This window comes from Apodemus sylvaticus, chromosome 1, assembly GCF_947179515.1.
Source record: "Apodemus sylvaticus chromosome 1, mApoSyl1.1, whole genome shotgun sequence".
In the NCBI taxonomy this organism is placed as follows: Eukaryota; Metazoa; Chordata; class Mammalia; order Rodentia; family Muridae; genus Apodemus; species Apodemus sylvaticus.
Window position 1 is genome coordinate 189,752,264 of NC_067472.1, and position 17,800 is coordinate 189,770,063.

The window sequence follows — 17,800 nt, forward strand, 5'->3', positions numbered from 1 at the left end:
AAGCCAGGGCTGAGTCTCAGCATTCATCTAGAAACATAATTCCTTCCCACCAAGAAAGCGAGCAGAACTCAGGTTCGTGGCAAAAACCGAAGTAAACTTTATTTAAGAAGCTCAAGTAGCTGGTGGGAGTAGGGGTAGGAGAGGAGAGAGGCTCTGGGATGACACCCCTCCCCTCACCCCACCTAGTGCATTCGTGACGGATATGCGCGGCTGGCTGGGACCAATCAGGAAGGTGGAGTCTGGACCCCACAGCGCATATTTGCAGGAACAGCGATGTCTGAAAAGAAGAAACCTTAAATGATTCTAAGGACCCAGGGATGCCTCCTGTCCCTCCGACACCCAGAAAAGCTCAGGGCTCCTACGAGGGATGATAGTTCTAGCCCTAAGTCCTCCTCCCTCAAACCCAGGGCTCCAGCACCCAGCCTTCTCAAAGCAAGGAGTTCAGAGCCCTCCTCTCTCAGGTTCACAGATTCATACCCCAACCAATTTTCCTCAGACCCTGGGTAACTCACCTATCTGCTGTGGCTTTGGCAAGTTCAGGTTGTCCATGACCTTGATAAACTCCTCACAGCTGAGGGTAAGCCGCGGGTTCAGAGTCCGTTCCTCTTCCACAGTAGAAACTGTGAGCCCTGTCCGAGCAAAGCACAAAGTGGAGGGGAAGGAAAGTAACTAGGGGCCCATTGACTTGGGCCGCTAAGAACTACATTTCCCAGGAGGCCTAGGGGTTGTCTCCCTAGTCTGGGACTAAGTGGCTCTTTCCTGAATAGCCCCAAGAAGCGGTCCCTCCTCTCTTTGGGCACTATGGGAAATGTAGTTCCCGTAGTTGCCTGTGCATCTCTGGGGATGTCCCAGAAAAACCAATGCCCTGCAGATGTGTCTTATTGTTTCTACATCCACACAGCACGCCCAAGCACATAATCTTTTCAGCCACAGGAATTTCTGGGTTCTGTAGCCTCTGTGCCTCGTGAGAACGACAGGCAGAGGGAATTTTCCCTGTGTTAAGTGACAGTAGCCTGTCATGGCCTCGGGCGAGCCCTCACCGTGGTAATCGTGAGCCGGGTAGATTAGACAGTTGCCTGGAAGCGTGAAGATCTTCTCGTGCACAGAGTGGTACAAAGTCTTAGCACAACCTGAGGTAAGAAAACATACAGGTCAGTGGATCAAAGAGATAAGAGGCGCTCCCTGATCCCCGTTCCCAGAGAAGGACGGGAGGATGGAGGTACTAGGGCTAAACGCAATCTCTCATCTCCTGCCAAGCATTCCCACGTGTCTTGGAGACACAGAAGGGGAAGGGCATTGTAGGAGGTGGGGCAACATATATGAAGATCTGGGAAGTGGTAATAAACCCATCTGGGTAAGCTGTGATTCAGTAAGGTCTGGCTGAGAGCCTGAAGTACCAGGTTGTGGCATCCTCGCTGGGGAGGTGAAGAAAGGGCTCTGGGCCAGGAAGGGGGGCTAAAGGTTAAGACTCAAGGCACGAGGACCAGGAGAAGGAGACGCCAGGGTTTGGATATGAAGTTCTGGGTCCTGGGGCTGAAGGAATGCGTCAGGAGTAAAAGTCCCTATGCAAGCCTAGGGACTGAGTTCAGATCCCCAGCGCCCGTGGCAGGGTGTGGCCTATGCCCAGGGCCAGGGTCCTCGAGACCATGTCCCACGGAAACAAGGTGAAGCTACAGAGGAAGGTTCCTAACATCTGCCGCGGGCCTCCTCTCACACCCCAGCCACACGCTGTGCACACACACAACACGAGCATACGTGAAGAATGTCGGAGTCCTCGGTTCAGACGGGTAGGTAAGAAGGGGAGATTGGGAGGAACCCTTCAATCTAAGTGCTGCCTAAAGCTGAACCCCAAAAAGTTACGCTGTCCCCTAACAATTAAGCAATGTACAGTAACAACCTTCATGTACGTTCCTGTGAGTGTGTGTGTGTGTATGTGTGTGTGTAAGTGTGTGTGTGAGTGTGTGTGTGTATGTGTGTGTGAGTATGTGTGTGTGTAAGTGTGTGTGTGTGTGTGTGTGTGTTCATGCACATGTTTTAAGTTATCCAAAATGACCTTATACTCTTGATCCTCCTGCCTTCACCTCCTGAGCTGGGTAAAGACAGTTATGCCCAGCTGATGAAGTATGAGGATTGAGGCCTGGGCTTCCTGTATGCTACATAACGACTCTACCCACTGAGCTATACAGCCCCAGCTGCACATTCATTCATTCTTGTGGCTGCCCCCCCCCCCCTTTTGAAACAAAGTCTCTCTACAGAACTGACTGTCCTGGAACTCACAATGTAGACCAGGCTAGCCTTGAACACATAGACATCATCCTATCATGTGGCTGCTTAGTAACACTCTCACACACACACACACACCAGTACACGGCGATCTTGGGCTGGATAAAGAAGTGGGTCACCTTGCTGGAAGTCTGTCCGTCCACACCCTCGGATCAGGAGGGCATCTCCAGTGAAGGCCATGCTCTGGTCATTCAGGACAAAGGTGACACAGCCTGGGGTGTGGCCAGGGCTGGCCCGAGTCTCCAAAGCCTGACAGGAATACAGTGCACAGACAGAGTTACCAGCAAGCCTCACTGATCCCCCGAAGCCCCATCCACCCCAGGGACACCTGGACAAAGGAATACAGGGACTGTTTTGCTTAAAGTTAGTCTGAGGACTAGACAGAGTACAAATCCATCAAATGCAGGCAGAGGCAGAACTCAGATTCAAGGGTTAGCCTGAGCCATAGACAAGACCTGTCTTGCAGCGGTGGGGGTGTCAAGCTGAAATCTTCCTTCCTTCCTTCCTTCCTTCCTTCCTTCCTTCCCTCCCTTCCTTCCTCCCTCCCTCCCTCCTTTCCTTCCCTCCCTCTCTTTGAGACAGAATCTCCTATATTCAGAGTGAACTCATGCTTGTTATGAAATCAATGACCTTAACCTTCCGGTCCTCCTGCCTCTATCCCAAGCTCTGCGGTTACGGGCCTGCTCCACCAGGCTCTATTTATACAACGCTAGGGATGGAATCCACGCTCGGTGTGCGCTAGCCAAGCATTTTGGCAGCTAACCGAGCCATGTCCCCAGCCCAGCCTGACGTTCTGAAGAGCAAAAATAATCACAAACGCGTTCCGCAGAGAAGGGGGCCAGGTAGCCAGCGACGCGCAGTTGTAACAGGAATCGCGCACGTGACACAAAGAGCGCTGGCATCTCCACGAGAACATAGGAAAATAAACACCAAGCTGGGGGAATAACCCAGCAGGCTGTGCATGCACAGACTCTGGGTTGGCTCATCAGCACCACAAGAAAACAAGAACTAAATTAGCATCCCAAGTGGTACAGCTGGGCGGGCTGGTGAAGGCTCAGCAGGTAAAGGTGCCTCCTGCCGAGGCTGGAGGGGCCTAAGTTCTATCCCTAGGAGGGCTCCCAAAAATTATCCTGACCTTCATGCATGTGCCATGGTATGTGCATGCATGCACACACAGGCAAATCAATAAAATTAAGTTATACTGCTAAAAAGAAGCTTAATGGTATTTCAAAAATACTTTTTTTTTTTTTTTTTTGGTTTTTTGAGACAGGGTTTCTCTGTGTAGCCCCGGCTGTCCTGGAACTCACTCTGTAGACCAGGCTGGCCTCAAACTCAGAAATCCGCCTGCCTCTGACCCCTAAGTGCTGGGTGCTGGAATTAAAGGTGTGCGCCACCACCGCCTGGCTCAAAAATACTTATTGATGCCCCCTCAAAAAAATGCTTAATATTCAGTAGGTGCAATTTGCTTACATATAAAGCCTACAGTGTGATCCCTGTGCTAGACACGGTAGCACACACCTGCAATCCAGTACTAGAAAAGCTGAGGCAGAAGGATTGCAATCTTGAAACTAGTCTAAACTGTGAAGTTCCAGGCTCCTTGAGCTACAGAGTGAGACCCAGACTCAAAAAAGTGAAGATCTTGGTAATATTAAAAGTTACTAACAAATGTATAGTAAAAAATAATCTACAGTAACCTATAGTAAATATAATAGTATTGTGTCATGTAATGTGTAATAGTAAAATGCATGGAAAATAATAATAAATGTATAGTTTTGTTTTTGTTGGTGGTGTTTTGAGACAAGATCTTCCCATGTAGTACAGGCTGTCCTTGAATATACAGATCTTCCTGCCTCAGCCTCTCAAGTGCTGGAACTACAGGCGTCTGCCAGCCTCTGCTGTGTAACGGGAGGAGACAGTTATTGTGGCTAATGGTTTCCAAGGGTCTCAGCCCATCACAGTGGCAAAAGCGTAGCAGAGTCACTGAGGCTGGAGCACGTAGCAGAGACTCCTGGTACCACACGGAGCGTGAAGCCCTGACCTCGCTTCCTGGCACAAACGCCCTGTCATGATGATCTGCCCCAGCACAGGGCCACGGCCAGCTCTCCATAGGCTGGAACTTGGAAATGTTGAGATAGAATAAACCTTTCTTCTTTTTTAAATCATTTAGAGTTACATTTTATTTACTGTATGTGTGTGTGTGTGTGTGTGTGTGTGTGCGCCGTGGCTTGTGTTGGTCAGATGACAACCTGCTGCAGTTGGTTCTCTGCAGGTTACCATGGGTAAAAAAGCCTAATCATCAGCCTGAGCAGCAAGCCCCCCTAGCTACTGAGCCATCCCGCCGGCCCACCTCTACCCTTTGTTTATGGCCGGAGCTGGAGAAATGGAAGAAGAGAGAGGTGCTCACCACTCTTGCACGGGACCAGAGTTTGGTTCCAGCACCCGCGTCAATCAGTTCACAACCTCCTATAACTCGAGTTCCAGGGGAACTCACACCCTCTTCTGGCCTCCAAGGATACCAAATTCCTGTACATCCCTGTACATAAGTACGTATATAAGTACGTACACACAAACACACACGCCCACTCACACAAATACATACTTGCACACTCAAACACACACACACACATAAAAATCACACTGGCATGTACACTAAACACACACTCACACACAAGCTCACATACAGACTCATACACACACAAAGAAACACACTCTCAGACACATTAAACACAGACACACACTCACACACAAACACACAAAACCACATACTCATATATACACAAATACACACTCAGAGAATGCTTTCACACTCAAACACATATACACACACAAAGAAATACATTCTCACACATAAATATACACACCACAACACATATACTAAACATACACACACACACAAATACTCACTCACCTATACACAAATACACATTCACATTTACACATGCAAACACGTGTGTGCACATGCACATACACACAAAGAAACACTCTCTCACACACTCTAAAGACACACACACACATGTATATACACACAATTAAAAATAAAATAAACATCTTAAAAAGCTATTTATCGGGCTGGACAGATGGCTCAGCGGTTAAGAGCACTGACTGCTCTTCCGAAGGTCCTGAGTTCAAATCCCAGCAACCACATGGTGGCTCGCAACCATCTTTAATGAGATCTGACGCCCTCTTCTGGGGTGTCTGAAGACAGCTACAGTGTACTTACATATAATAAATAAATAAATCTTAAAAAAAAAAAGCTATTTATCATAGTCATTTTGTCTCAGTGACAGAAAACTAACAGTCAAAGAAATCAACATAGAGAAACTGTAATAAAACTTGGGCAAACAAGCCCAGCTTGGTGGCACGGGCCCCTTTACTATATGTGGCTTTTGAGCCAGCCTGGGCTATACGAGCTTTGTCTTTGAATAAAACAAGATAAAATAACTTCTGAATAGGGTGGGGAATAAAATATGGGAAATGTACAAAATTTATGTAATGTACAAAATGTACAAAAATTATACAAAAATAATTATTAACAAAATTAAAAAAATAACTTCTGAAAATTAAAAACAAACATAAAAATCTACAAAGGAGGGCCAGCAAGATGGTTGAGTGAGGAAAGGGGCTGCCCAACCTGCGTTTATCTCAGGACCCCGCGTGCGGAAAGGAAAACCAGCTCCTCCTACAAGATGTCCTGTGATCTCCACACAGGAGTTGTACCATATGCATCCCTCGCCCCTCTCCACACACATACACACACAAAAATAAATGTACAAGCCCTTTTTGATATCTAGAAGCCCCGTGGGCTGCAGGGCCGCTGGAATCCGACTAATAATACTGTCAGAATCATGCCGGTCTCCGGAAAAGCGTTTGGAGACTTTTCTTCTTTCACCACGCACTGAAACACTTTGAATAGTTCTGGCATGGCTAGTTTCAGTAAGAATTGAGTGACTCTCTCGTGTGCCTTATGCGGTTTATTTCCTTTTTTTCATTCTTTACAAATATTGTGTACAAGCTGGGCGGTGGTGGCGCACGCCTGTAATCCCAGCACTCTGGGAGGCAGAAGCAGGCGGATTTCTGAGTTCGAGGCCAGCCTGGTCTACAGAGTGGGTTCCAGGACAGCCAGGGCTACACAGAGAAACCCTGTCTCGAAAACAAAACAAACAAACAAACAAAAAAACAAATATTGTGTATAGAGATGGGTGCTGAGAATTAAATGCAGAGCACTGAATATTCTAGGCAGGGGTTCTACCGCTGAGCCATGCCCCCAGCCCCTGACTGGGGGATTCGAGGTGTCTCTGTCACTTAGACACACCTCAGCCCCTCACTGGAGAACTTGAGGCAGGGGCTCTAGCACTGAGCTGTGTCTTCAGTCCCTCTTTTTAACTTGTATGGTTTTCTTTTTACAGGGTCTCTCAGTAACTGCCCAGGCAGGTCTTGAGCTTGCAATCTTCTGACTCAGCACCCAGAGCTGGGATTACAGGCCCTTTGCATCTTTTTTTTAAAAAAAAGATTTATTTATTATTATATGTGAGTACACTGTAGCTGTCTTCAGACACTCCAGAAGAGGGCATCAGATCCCATTACAGATGGCTGTGAGCCACCATGTGGTTGCTGGGAATTGAACTCAGGACCTTTGGGAGAGCAGTCAGTGCTCTTAACCATTTTGGTTTTTTGGATTTGGTTTTTTCAAGACAGGGTTTCTCTGTGTAGCCCTGACTGTCCTGGAATTCACTCCGTAGACCAGGCTGGCCTCGAACTCAGGAATCTGCCTGCCTCTGCCTCCCAGAGTGCTGGGATTACAGGTGTGCCCCACCACCACCTGGCTTCCATTTGCATCTCTTAAGATGCTCCCAGGACCATCAAGACCAGCCGTTCCTATCACTTCCCGAGGTTTCTTGGATCCCTTTCAGATATTGTCCCTCCACTGGTCCCTAGACAGGTCCTAGCTTGCTTCTCATTGCTATAGGTGGCTTTGTAATTCATCTGTTCTAGAATTTTATGCAAATGATCAAAATAGTCATAAACAAAACAAAATTGCTGGAAGCAGATAGTCTAAATTCTAATCTCAGATCTATCTGCTCTTTGGGCCTATCTGCTTATTTGCAAATTATAGATAAGTATTGCCCCAGCCCCAAGATATGCTAAGAACTGCTTTGTGCATATAAAGTACTTAGAAAAAAACCTTAGTATACCTTTGGTTCTTTACAGTAAAAATATGAAGGGACTGGAGCCGGGCGGTGGTGGAGCACACCTGTAATCCCAGCACTCTGGGAGGCAGAGGCAGGGGGATTTCTGAGTTCCAGGCCAGCCTGGTCTACAGAGTGAGTTCCAAGAAAGCCAGGGCTATACAGAGAAACCCTGTCTCAAAAGACCAAAACCAAACAAACAAACAAAAAGGGCCTGGAGCAAGTACTGTCCTCCCAGAGGACCCCACTCAGCCCCCAGCACTCACAGGTTGGCTCACAAATATCTGTAACACCGCGCACACACATGCTGCCAATACATACAGGCAAACACTCATATATAGGCACACACACACACACACACACATATTTCGGTTTTTTTTTAAAGACAGGGCTTCTCTGAGTACCCCTGGCTGTCTTAGAACTCACTCTGTAAACTAGGCTGTCCCCACCTGCAATGTGAGATCATGATTCATTAAAAAAAAAAAAGGCAATATGGTGCATTTATAATAATAAGGCTGAGAACCTAGCCCCGTGGTAGAGCACTGCCTACAGTGAATGAGACCCTAGTTCACTCCTCATGTGTGTGTGTGTGTGTGGGGGGGGGGAACAGTCTCTCCTCTTTGCGAAGCTTGCTGACTGATGAATCGCCTCAGCTGCAGAATATTCCGGAAGCCTCCTGCCGGCCTAGCAACAGCTGGCCAGAGGCAGCCTGATCCATCCTGCCATCAACAATGCCTCTTTCTTTCCAGTGCATAAAACACAGGACTTTATCTCCACCCACAGCCTCCTGTCGTAGACTCCCAGACGGCCGCGCAGCTCGCGTAGCCTGCACTGCCGCCTAGTGGTCCGCAAGCTCCGGGCTCCAGGTCCTGCGGCTCCTTCCTCCAATCTCATGCCCTAAGTGGGTGGTGTCGGCGCCCTCTGCTGTTCCTACGTCTTGGGAGCTTAAACCCCAAATCTCATTTTTTCATAGTAAATAGCTCTCCATCACCTTTCCTTTATTTTGTGAAAGAAAAAAGTATTTGAGATAGATCAGAGGTTAAGAATCCTTGCATGAGACCCAAGTTCGGTTCTCAGCACTCACATGAAGGCTGACATCTGTCTTTAATTCCAGTTCAAGAGGATCCCATACCGTTTTCGGGCCTCTGCAGGTACCAGGCTAATGTACTTACATACACGCAGGCAAACCATGCAGACACATGAAACAAAAATAAAACCTCTGAACGAGAGAGAGAAACAGAGAGAGAGAAAGACAGACAGACAGAGACAAGGCATATAATCTGAATTCAGTCCCTGGTATCAACACTGTGTGTGGGAGGGGCAGTCCCAAAAGCTAACTGCCTCCATATATGCACCCTGCACATAGACATAACAAATAAATCATGTAATTTTCCATTAAAAGGGCTAATGAAAGGTGCATGCCTTTAATCCTAGCGTTTGAGAGTCAGTCAGATGCAAGCTCTGAATTCAAAGCTAGCCTGGCCTATATAGAGAGCTCTACGGCAGCCAGGGCTACACAGAAAAACCCTGTCTTAAGAAGGCAAAAAACAAAACAAAGTAGATAAAAAAGGCTTAATGAATATGACAACATAAAAGAGGACCAGGGATGGAGATCTGAGGTACAGTGCTTTCTGTAGGATCCACCAGAGAGGGGCTGGGGGCGTGGCTCAGTGGTAGAGCCCCTGCCTAGAATCCCCCAGTGAGGGGCTGGGGGTGTGGCTCAGGGGTAGAGCCCCTGCCTAGAATCCCCCAGTGAGGGGCTGGGGGTGTGGCTCAGGGGTAGAGCCCCTGCCTAGAATCCCCCAGTGAGGGGCTGGGGGCGTGGCTCAGGGGTAGAGCCCCTGCCTAGAACCCCCCAGTGAGAGGGCTGGGGGCGTGGCGGAGTGGGAGAACCCCTGCCTAGAATCCTCCAGTGAGGGGGCTGGGGGCGTGGCTCAGGGGTAGAGCCCCTGCCTAGAATCCCCCAGTGAAGGGGCGTGGCTTTGTGGTAGGAAGCACGCCTAGCGTGTTCAGGGGCCTGGGTTCCATTCCCCAGCACGGCAAGAGAAAAATAGCATCTGGAAGATTTGCTAAGGTTAAATGAATGTCCTCGCTGTGACTCAGCAATGCGATTCCTCGGAACTGAGGTCAACGTCTGCCAAGGGACTTGTGCAAACAAGAATAGCAATACCAACATCCTTCACAGTTGTGAAAACTGAGGATAACCATCCAAAGGAGCACGAATATGTAACCCGGCGGGTTCACATCAGGGGTTGGTCAAATCCGACCCACCACCTCTATTTAAGCCCTAGGTTCCAAGCGTCAGTGTTTACACTTTCTCTTGGCAGGAACTGACCATGGGTATGCACACCTGTGATCCCCGCCCTGCGGGGGCGATGGCAGGTTGATTAGATCAGGAAATTCAAGGTCCTCTTCAGCAACATGGCAAGCCAAAGCCAGCCTGCTCTAAGGAGACCCTGTTAGCAGAGGAACGGGGGCGGGGATTTTAGCCAATTGTGTTAGCGCAGACCTAAGAGGCTGAGACGAGAGGATCTCGGGGTCTCGTTGCAGGTGCACCAGGGCCACACTAGGGGGCGGCACACTGAGAGACTCACATCTTAGGAGCTCCTGGGCTCACAGCCAGGCTTTTACTGCTCCATTTGTGTCAAATGTTTTCACACCACTGAGCCACCAGCACACACGTGGCCCGTAAAGATTACACTTCCAGCCAGTGGTGCATGCCTTTAATCCGCATTCGGAAGACAGGCAGGCGGAGCTCTGTGAGTTCGAGGCCAGGGTGAGTTCCAAGACAGTCAAGGCTACAAAGAGAAACCCTGTCACAAACAAAACAAAACAAAACCACAAAACCAAACAGACACAAAAAAAACCCAAAAAGATTGGATTTACTACTTATTCTTTTACAGAAGTTGGCCAGGCCTGACTCTCTAACCCTCTAACCGTGAGGAAGAATTACAACTCAGAAGGCAATGCAGGGGAATCTGTGAATTTGAGGCCAGCCTAATCTACACAGTGAGCTCCAGGCTGACCAGGGCTACAGAGTTATCCAATCTCAACCCAACAACAAAAAAATGACAACAACAGACATCAAACAGAAGAAATGAAACTCGATTTGGGCCGGGCGGGCACACACTCTGTATGTTTCTTGTCTTTGTTTTCTTTGGAGACAGGGATTCACTCTGTAGCCCAAGCTAGCTAGTAGCCCAGGCTAGCCACAAAATCAAAAGCTTTGTGCAGAAAGCTTGAGCGCTATGATTAGGGTCAAGGGAAGCTCTCTATGATGGCGTATGTCTAAGCGGTCCCTGGGAAAGAGGGATCCGTGGGCAGGAAGAACAGAGTGTCCTGCGGGTGACGGGGTGCTCTGTGCAGGGATACAGGAGGAAGGAACCTAAGGGTAAACCAGTAGGAACACAGCAAGCTGCACGAGTACACTGTGCGCACACTCCCTCGGTTTTTGTACCATATAAAGTTTTGTTTTGTTTAAGGGGTTAAAGCAATCCCCTGTCTTTGTTGTTGTTGTTGTTTTGGTTTTGTTTGCTTGTTTGTTTTTCAAGACAGGGTTTCTCTGTGTAGCCCTAGCTGTCCCGGAACTCACTCTGTAGACCAGGCTGGCCTCCAACTCAGAAATCCGCCTGCCTCTGCCTCCCAAGTGCTAGGGTTACAGGCATGCGCCACCACTGCCCAGCAGCAGTCCCCTGTCTTATATCTAATGTCTTTAGTGCATTTTACTATTATTAAGGGATGTGCATGCCTTAGCCCAACTGTGGCGGTCAGAGGACAACCTGGGAGTTCAGCTCAGGTTGACCTTGCGTTCATTATTAGCCAAGGATGACCCAGAAATCCTGATCCCCCTGCCTCCACCTCCCAAGTGCTGGGACTACAGGCCATGCACCACTCCCAGCTGAAATTCATCTTTGTTTTCCTGGTTTTGGTTGGTTTGTTTGTTTTGGAGAGAAGTTTTCTCTGTGTAGCCCAGGCTGGCCTCTAACTCCGAGATCCGCCTGCCTCTGCCTCCTAAATGCTGGGATTAAAAGTATGCACCACCACCTGATTATAATTGAATTTATAAAGGGGGCAGGAAACCCAAGAGTGAAGAAAAGCAGGCCCATAAATCTGTAAAGAATTTACACCACGACAGTGCACGCTAACAAACACTGGCACTAAGAGGCCTTGACGCCACCGTGCAGTACTGGGACCGTCACAGGAATGGTGGGACTGCAACTTTATTCCACAGAAACCTGTTCAAGAACACACACAGCAGCACAAGCCGTAACAGTCGCAAAGTGGAAGCCGTTCAACCCCGTGAGTGAGGAAGTGAGGCGGTTGGTCCCTTGGCTCCAGGAGGCTGTTGAGTAAGGAAGGGAAATGAGACAGCTGTGGGGGCTGGGCCACGGGCAGACCCTGACGGCGCACGGAGGAAAAAGGAAGTCAGCCTAAAGACTGCAGGCTGTGTGCTTCCATGTCTGTGAAACGTGCAGACAGGCAAATCCAGACAGACAGAATGGACAATGAAAGTGAATAAATGTGACTTAAAGACTGGGGCTGGAGAGACAGATGGCTCAGTGGTTAGAGCACTGGCTCCTAACCATCTGAAACGGGATCTGACCGCCATCTTCTGGTGTGTTTGAAGACAGTATGTAAGAACTCACATACAATAAATACATAAATAAATCTTTTTTCAAAAGTGATTTAAAGGCCGGGCAGTGGTGGCGCACGCCTGTAATCCCAGCACTCTGGGAGGCAGAGGCAGGTGGATTTCTGAGTTCGAGGCCAACCTGGTCTACAGAGTGAGTTCCAGGACAACCAGGGGCTATACAGAGAAACCCTGTCTCGGAAAAAAAAAACAAATCCAAAAAAAAAAACCAAAAAAAAAAAAAGTGACTTAAAGACCAAGAATACCCTAGTGGCTACTAGGGAGGCTGGGGCAAGAGGATCAGAAGACTGGCTGGTGTACTGAGACCCTCTCTCAAAATAAAAAGAGCTGGAAGAATAATAGTTCAGTGGGACAGCTGGTGCCTGGGATCCCTGAGTAGAGTTCTTTTTTTTTTTTTTTTTTCTTTTTTGTTTTCTGAGACAGGGTTTCTCTGTGTAGCCCTGGCTGTCCTGGAACTCACTCTGTAGACCAGGCTGGCCTCAAACTCAGAAATCTACCTGCCTCTGCCTCCTAAGTGCTGGGATTACAGGTGTGCGCCACCACCGCCCAGCTAGAATTCTTGCCTAGCATGAATCAGCCCCTTGGTTTTATTCCCAGTCCTGGGAGGAAAGGTAGCCTCGCGACTGCGTGTTTCAGTCCTACCTAGGTGACACTACCAATTGAAGGGTTGAGGCACGGGAATCAGGAGCTCAAGGCCAGCCTGGGCTACATAGCAAAATATAAAAAGAAAGAAGGAAGGGAAGCGAGAGATTACCTACGGCTGGGAGGGAGGACCGGGGAGACGGAGGGTGGTGACTTGTCAGGGGTAATAAGGATGCCCTGAAACGACTTGAAATGACGGACACAACATTCTAGAACACGCCACGGCTCGCTGACCTACATACAGCTGTCCAGTGGATGGGTTGGGCCATTCATATTTGGATTATGGCAATAAGATGCAGTAAAGAAGAGATAAGCATGGAGGCCAAACACAGCTACGCCCTTCCACACGGCCTCTGAAGGAATCATCGCTGTGTCCGGAGAAGAACCTCTATTTGTTTATCGTCTTGTTTTGTTTTGAGAGGGATCTCACATAGACCAGGCTGGTTGTGAATCCTCCTGACTCTGACTGAATTAAAAGCGTGTACAAGCATGCCGGCTTTTTCTTTTCTTTTCTTTAAAACTTTTTGGTACAGGGTCACAGATGCTGGGGGTGACCTTGAAACCCTGGCTTTCCTCTCTACCTTCCGAGTACTAGGATTACATCTCACCTGTCATAAGGCTCCTTATTGTTGTTGCTGTGCTAAGATTTTATTTTATTCTTACTGTGTAGCCCAGATTGTCCTGGAACTCTCTATGTAGATCGGGCCGGCCTAGAACTCACAGAGATCCACCTGCCTCAGCATCTGCCTCCCGAGAGCTGGGGTTAAAGGCGAGTGCCTATATGACCAACTCGCTTTTTAAGATTTTTAAACAGTCACTGATTTCCGTGTATGCCTGTGTATCTTTGTGTATCTGTGCAAACGCATGTGTGTGCTAGCAGAGACCAGCCAGGACACCGGGACCTCCTGGAGTTGACAGTACAGTCAATTGTGAGCAGCCTGACATGGGGGCTGGGCACCCAACTTGGGTCTTCTGGGAGGACAGCAACTCGTCCTAACTGCTAAGCCATCCGGCTAGCCACGCCTGCGACAGTGGATCTCAACCTGTGGGTCACGACGCCTTGGAGGGTGAAATAAGCCTTTTATAAGATGGTCCCCTAAGACCATCAGAAAACGCAGATCTTTCCATTACGATTCATAGCCGTAGGGAAATTAGTTATGAAGTAGCAACGAAAACGGTTTTATGGCTAGGGGTCGCCACGGCACGAGGAACCGTATGAAAGGGTCGCAGTACTGGGGAGGCTGAGAAGCGCTGGCTCAGGGCTTCCTGCTCACACGAGCCCAGATCCTTCCGACCTTTCACACCCCTCCCAACATCCAGAGACTCTCGTTACTCTCTAACTACGTCAGCAAGGCTGACACAGATGAGCTGTGTCCCTCACCCACTTCCAAATATTTACAGGGCTGAAATCAAAGTCTCCTAACAGCAGCTACACCCTCTCAACCCAATACACAGGCCTCCTCTCCGCTAACCGCCTCCAAATAAACCGTCCCACTCCACAAGACCAACAACCTAAAGGCAGGGACCTCGCTCTGTCACCAGACTTTCTGTCCCCTCCATCAGCCAAAGACAGCTTTGGCAGTTCTGATCACCTGTTTCCTCCCTCTGGGTACAATTCCCCCAACCTCTGTCCAGAACACCCTGGGCACAAAGTTGGCTGGAAACCTGCTGATTAAGCCTGAAGCAGGGAGAGGAGGAGAACCTTCACCCCTCTCCTGGGTGAGGCCATGGGGTTGTGGCTTCAAGGCCAGCATTTAGGGAGGAACCCACAAATACGTGCCTAGCCCCGAATTTATACCACCACACGACAGTGAAGGCCACCTTAACTGCTAGTCCCAAGGACCTCAGGAGACTCATCCAGACCTGTTGCTGAATGACACAGGACGTTCCTTCTTCACCAAAGGGCTAGGTAGGTGCCTCCCTCAGCTCCAGACTCAGAATGCCCAACCCGGAGCAAATTTTATGGAAATGACCAGGCAAGAACCTGGCCATCACTGTTGACTTAGGGGGACTGGCCAGAGCCACGCCTGCCTACAGCCTCTTGCCCTAGTGCTCCGCCTGGGTTTATGGTACTTTCCAGAGAACAGAGCTGAGGAGTCTCAGCCTAAATCCACCAACCCTTCTTCCACAGGGCCCAGCAGCCCATCCCCCACCCCACCCCACCCCCAGTACCCTCTTCTCTTCAAAGTCTAAGGAACTCGGGCCAACACCATCTTCTCTAAGACCCAAGACCCGACTCACAAAGCGTCCAAAGCGGATGAAATCACCTTCCCCGATATGCAAATCAGCCTGGGCTCCGCTGAGGCGGGAGATGACGGACTGGCAGCCGGGGAGCAGGGACCGGAGAACCCCTGAGCCTGTGATGTGGTCCGCGTGGCAGTGGGTATTCACTAGGCGAGGAGAGGGCATCGGAAACGGAGTATTTCAGCATCGAGCTTTCAGACCCAAGGAGGCAGACCCTGAGGTCCGGACTTCAGCCCTCCTCCCTCATCCAGGGTCTAGCCTCCAGCCCTCCTCCTCCCCCAGACTCAGGCCTCCGGCCCCTGATTTCCTAGAGCGCTCTCTCCGTGGCCCCGCCTCTCTCACGCCCAAGTTTGGTCCTGGGCTTACCGGCATAGAGCAGCCTCAGCCCCAGCTCCTTAATCAACTGAGCATCCCGGTGCGCTGTCTCCAGAACGGGGTCGATCAGGACGGCCTCTCGTGACTCCCGGTCACCCAGCAGGTAGGTGTAGGTGCAACTCTTGGGTTCAAACATCTGCGAGGGGTAGGACACCAGGGAAAGTTCCGGGACCTGACTCCCAAGCCTGGGGGACACAAGAATCCAGGCCTCCCCTCCAACCTCTTCCTAGAATCCTGAAGCTACAACCCTACCTCTTTGCCCAAGGATCAGGAATCAGGGGGTCCCCCAGATCCCTCCAGCAGAATCAAGAAACTCCATCTTCAAACAAGCTTCTCTGGTAATGGGCCCCAAACCCGCACCCCAAACCCAGAGTCCCCCTGACTACTTTCTGTTAAAGGACCGGGACCCCTTGTTTAACAACAGTCAGGTATGAAGGACACCCCAGACCTCCTTAAAGGACAGAAGAGTCCTGCCCCTCCCGCCGCCCCGGGCTCGGGGTCCCTTAGTCCGTTCGCTTCTCCGCACCTGCCGCAGGAGGACCGGGGCTCCGGATGCGCTTTGCTGGCTCAGTCGCCGCCCGGCGACCCTGACGGCCGCGCTCGCCATCGCCCCAGAGCCCACTCCGCACTGAGCCCAGCAGCCGCCCCGCCAGAGCCCTACGCACCGGGGCTGACCCGGGAGGGCGGGCCGGGGCGGGGCCTGCCTTAAAGGAACCGCAGTTCACACGACCCAGGAAGACCGCGAGCAAGGGTTGCAGGGAGACCCTGAAACCGACAGGAAAGGGATCAGAGACTCAAGGCATTCGGAAATACTGTTGTAGAAACAGAGAGAAGTAGAACGCCCCCAGACACTTAGAGCCATGGGACGTTTCCCAGGAAAACACGTGTTTGACTAGTCATCCTGCGAAAGAAAAATAATAATAATAATAAATTCAAGATCACTAGTATTTTGAAGAATTCTTGGGCAAGGTTCTCACCACAAAGCTATGGCTGTCCTGGAAATCATCCTGTAGACCAAGGTGGTCTCGAACTCAGAGATCCACCTACTTCTGCCTCTGTAGTGCTGAGATTAAAGGCGCGTGTGCACACACCATGCCCGGCTGAGACAGAATCTTATCATATAGCCCAGATTGGCTACAAAATCCGGGCTATCCTAAGTCTTCCAAGGACAACGACAATAAATATTTAAGATTGTTATCTGTATTCTTTGGAATTATGTCTGTGTCTGGTGTGTGCAGGCGAGAGCACGTGACAGTGAAGGGCGAAGGTATTGGACCTCCCTGGAGCTGGATGACAGAGGTTGTGTAGGCTCAGTGTCTGTCGGTGCTGGGAACGGAACTTGGGTCCGCTACGAAAAGCAGTTCATGCTCTCCAGTTCGTGCGCGCGCACATGTGCGTGTGCATGTGCGTGTGTGTGTGTGTGTGTGTGTGTGTGTGTGTGTGTGTGTGTTCTTTTTTGAAAGGACATATATGTGCAGTTTATCTGTGCAGAGTCAGTTTCCACCGTCTGCTTTTACAGGGATTCCAGGAAGTTGACTTGCCTGCAATGGTTGCTTAGCAACAGAGCCTTCCTAGCTCCTCTCCTCACAAGAGTTATTTAAGCACCTTTGTCAGAAATATTTTTGTTTTTTTCTTCTTTCTCCTCCTTTTGTTGATTGCACATTCTCTCTGTCTCTCTCTCTCTCTCACACACACACACACATGCATGCACCCCATGCACACACACAACCCCTACACATACATTCATACACACCCACATATACACACACATACCACACACATACACCATATATACACACACCACACATACACAACACATACACACACACCACACACATACACATCTTCCCTTGTGTGTGAGGGTAGCACCATACCTGGCTTAATGATTTTTTCTTTTGTTTTGTTTTTATTTAGTTTTTTTGTTTTGCTTTTTCCCTAGGACGAACCCTCCCACAGAATCTGCTTACACATGTGCGCATACTTTGTGTTATATGTTTCAAGTTCAACATGAGCCTCATTTGTTGTATTTGGGGTTAAAGACTCTAAAAATGTACAGATCACTTATGTCAAGGATGCAGTTAGCTGGGTGTTGGGATGCATGGGTGTCAGGATGCATGGGTGTCAGGATGCATGATGTCAGGATGCATGGGTGCTGAGATACATGGGTGTCAGGATGCATGGATGTCAGGATGCATGGGTGCTGGGATGCATGGGTGTCAGGATGCTGGGTGTCAGGATGCATGGGTATCAGAATGCATGGGTGTCGGGATGCATGGATGTCAGGATGCATGGGTGCTGGGATGCATGGGTGTCAGGATGCTGGGTGTCAGGATGCATGGGTGTCAGAATGCATAAGTGTCAGGATGATGGGTGCTGGGATGCATGGGTGTCAGGATGATGGGTGCTGGGATGCATGGGT

At 49.6% G+C, this 17,800-nt stretch overlaps 1 protein-coding gene across 1 annotated transcript; it reads right to left on the bottom strand.

Annotated features, from left to right (window-relative positions):
* Window positions 1–73: 73 nt before the first annotated feature.
* On the bottom strand, window positions 74–16,066 carry Ethe1 (ETHE1 persulfide dioxygenase). Its single transcript, XM_052169353.1, has 7 exons — window positions 15,908–16,066; window positions 15,373–15,517; window positions 15,004–15,152; window positions 2,403–2,532; window positions 1,041–1,130; window positions 513–629; window positions 74–277 (listed from the first exon to the last, which is right to left on the bottom strand). Exons 1-7 carry the CDS (start codon window positions 15,986–15,988, stop codon window positions 225–227), a joined length of 765 nt encoding a protein of 254 aa, XP_052025313.1. The 5' UTR covers window positions 15,989–16,066; the 3' UTR covers window positions 74–224.
* Window positions 16,067–17,800: the final 1,734 nt, after the last annotated feature.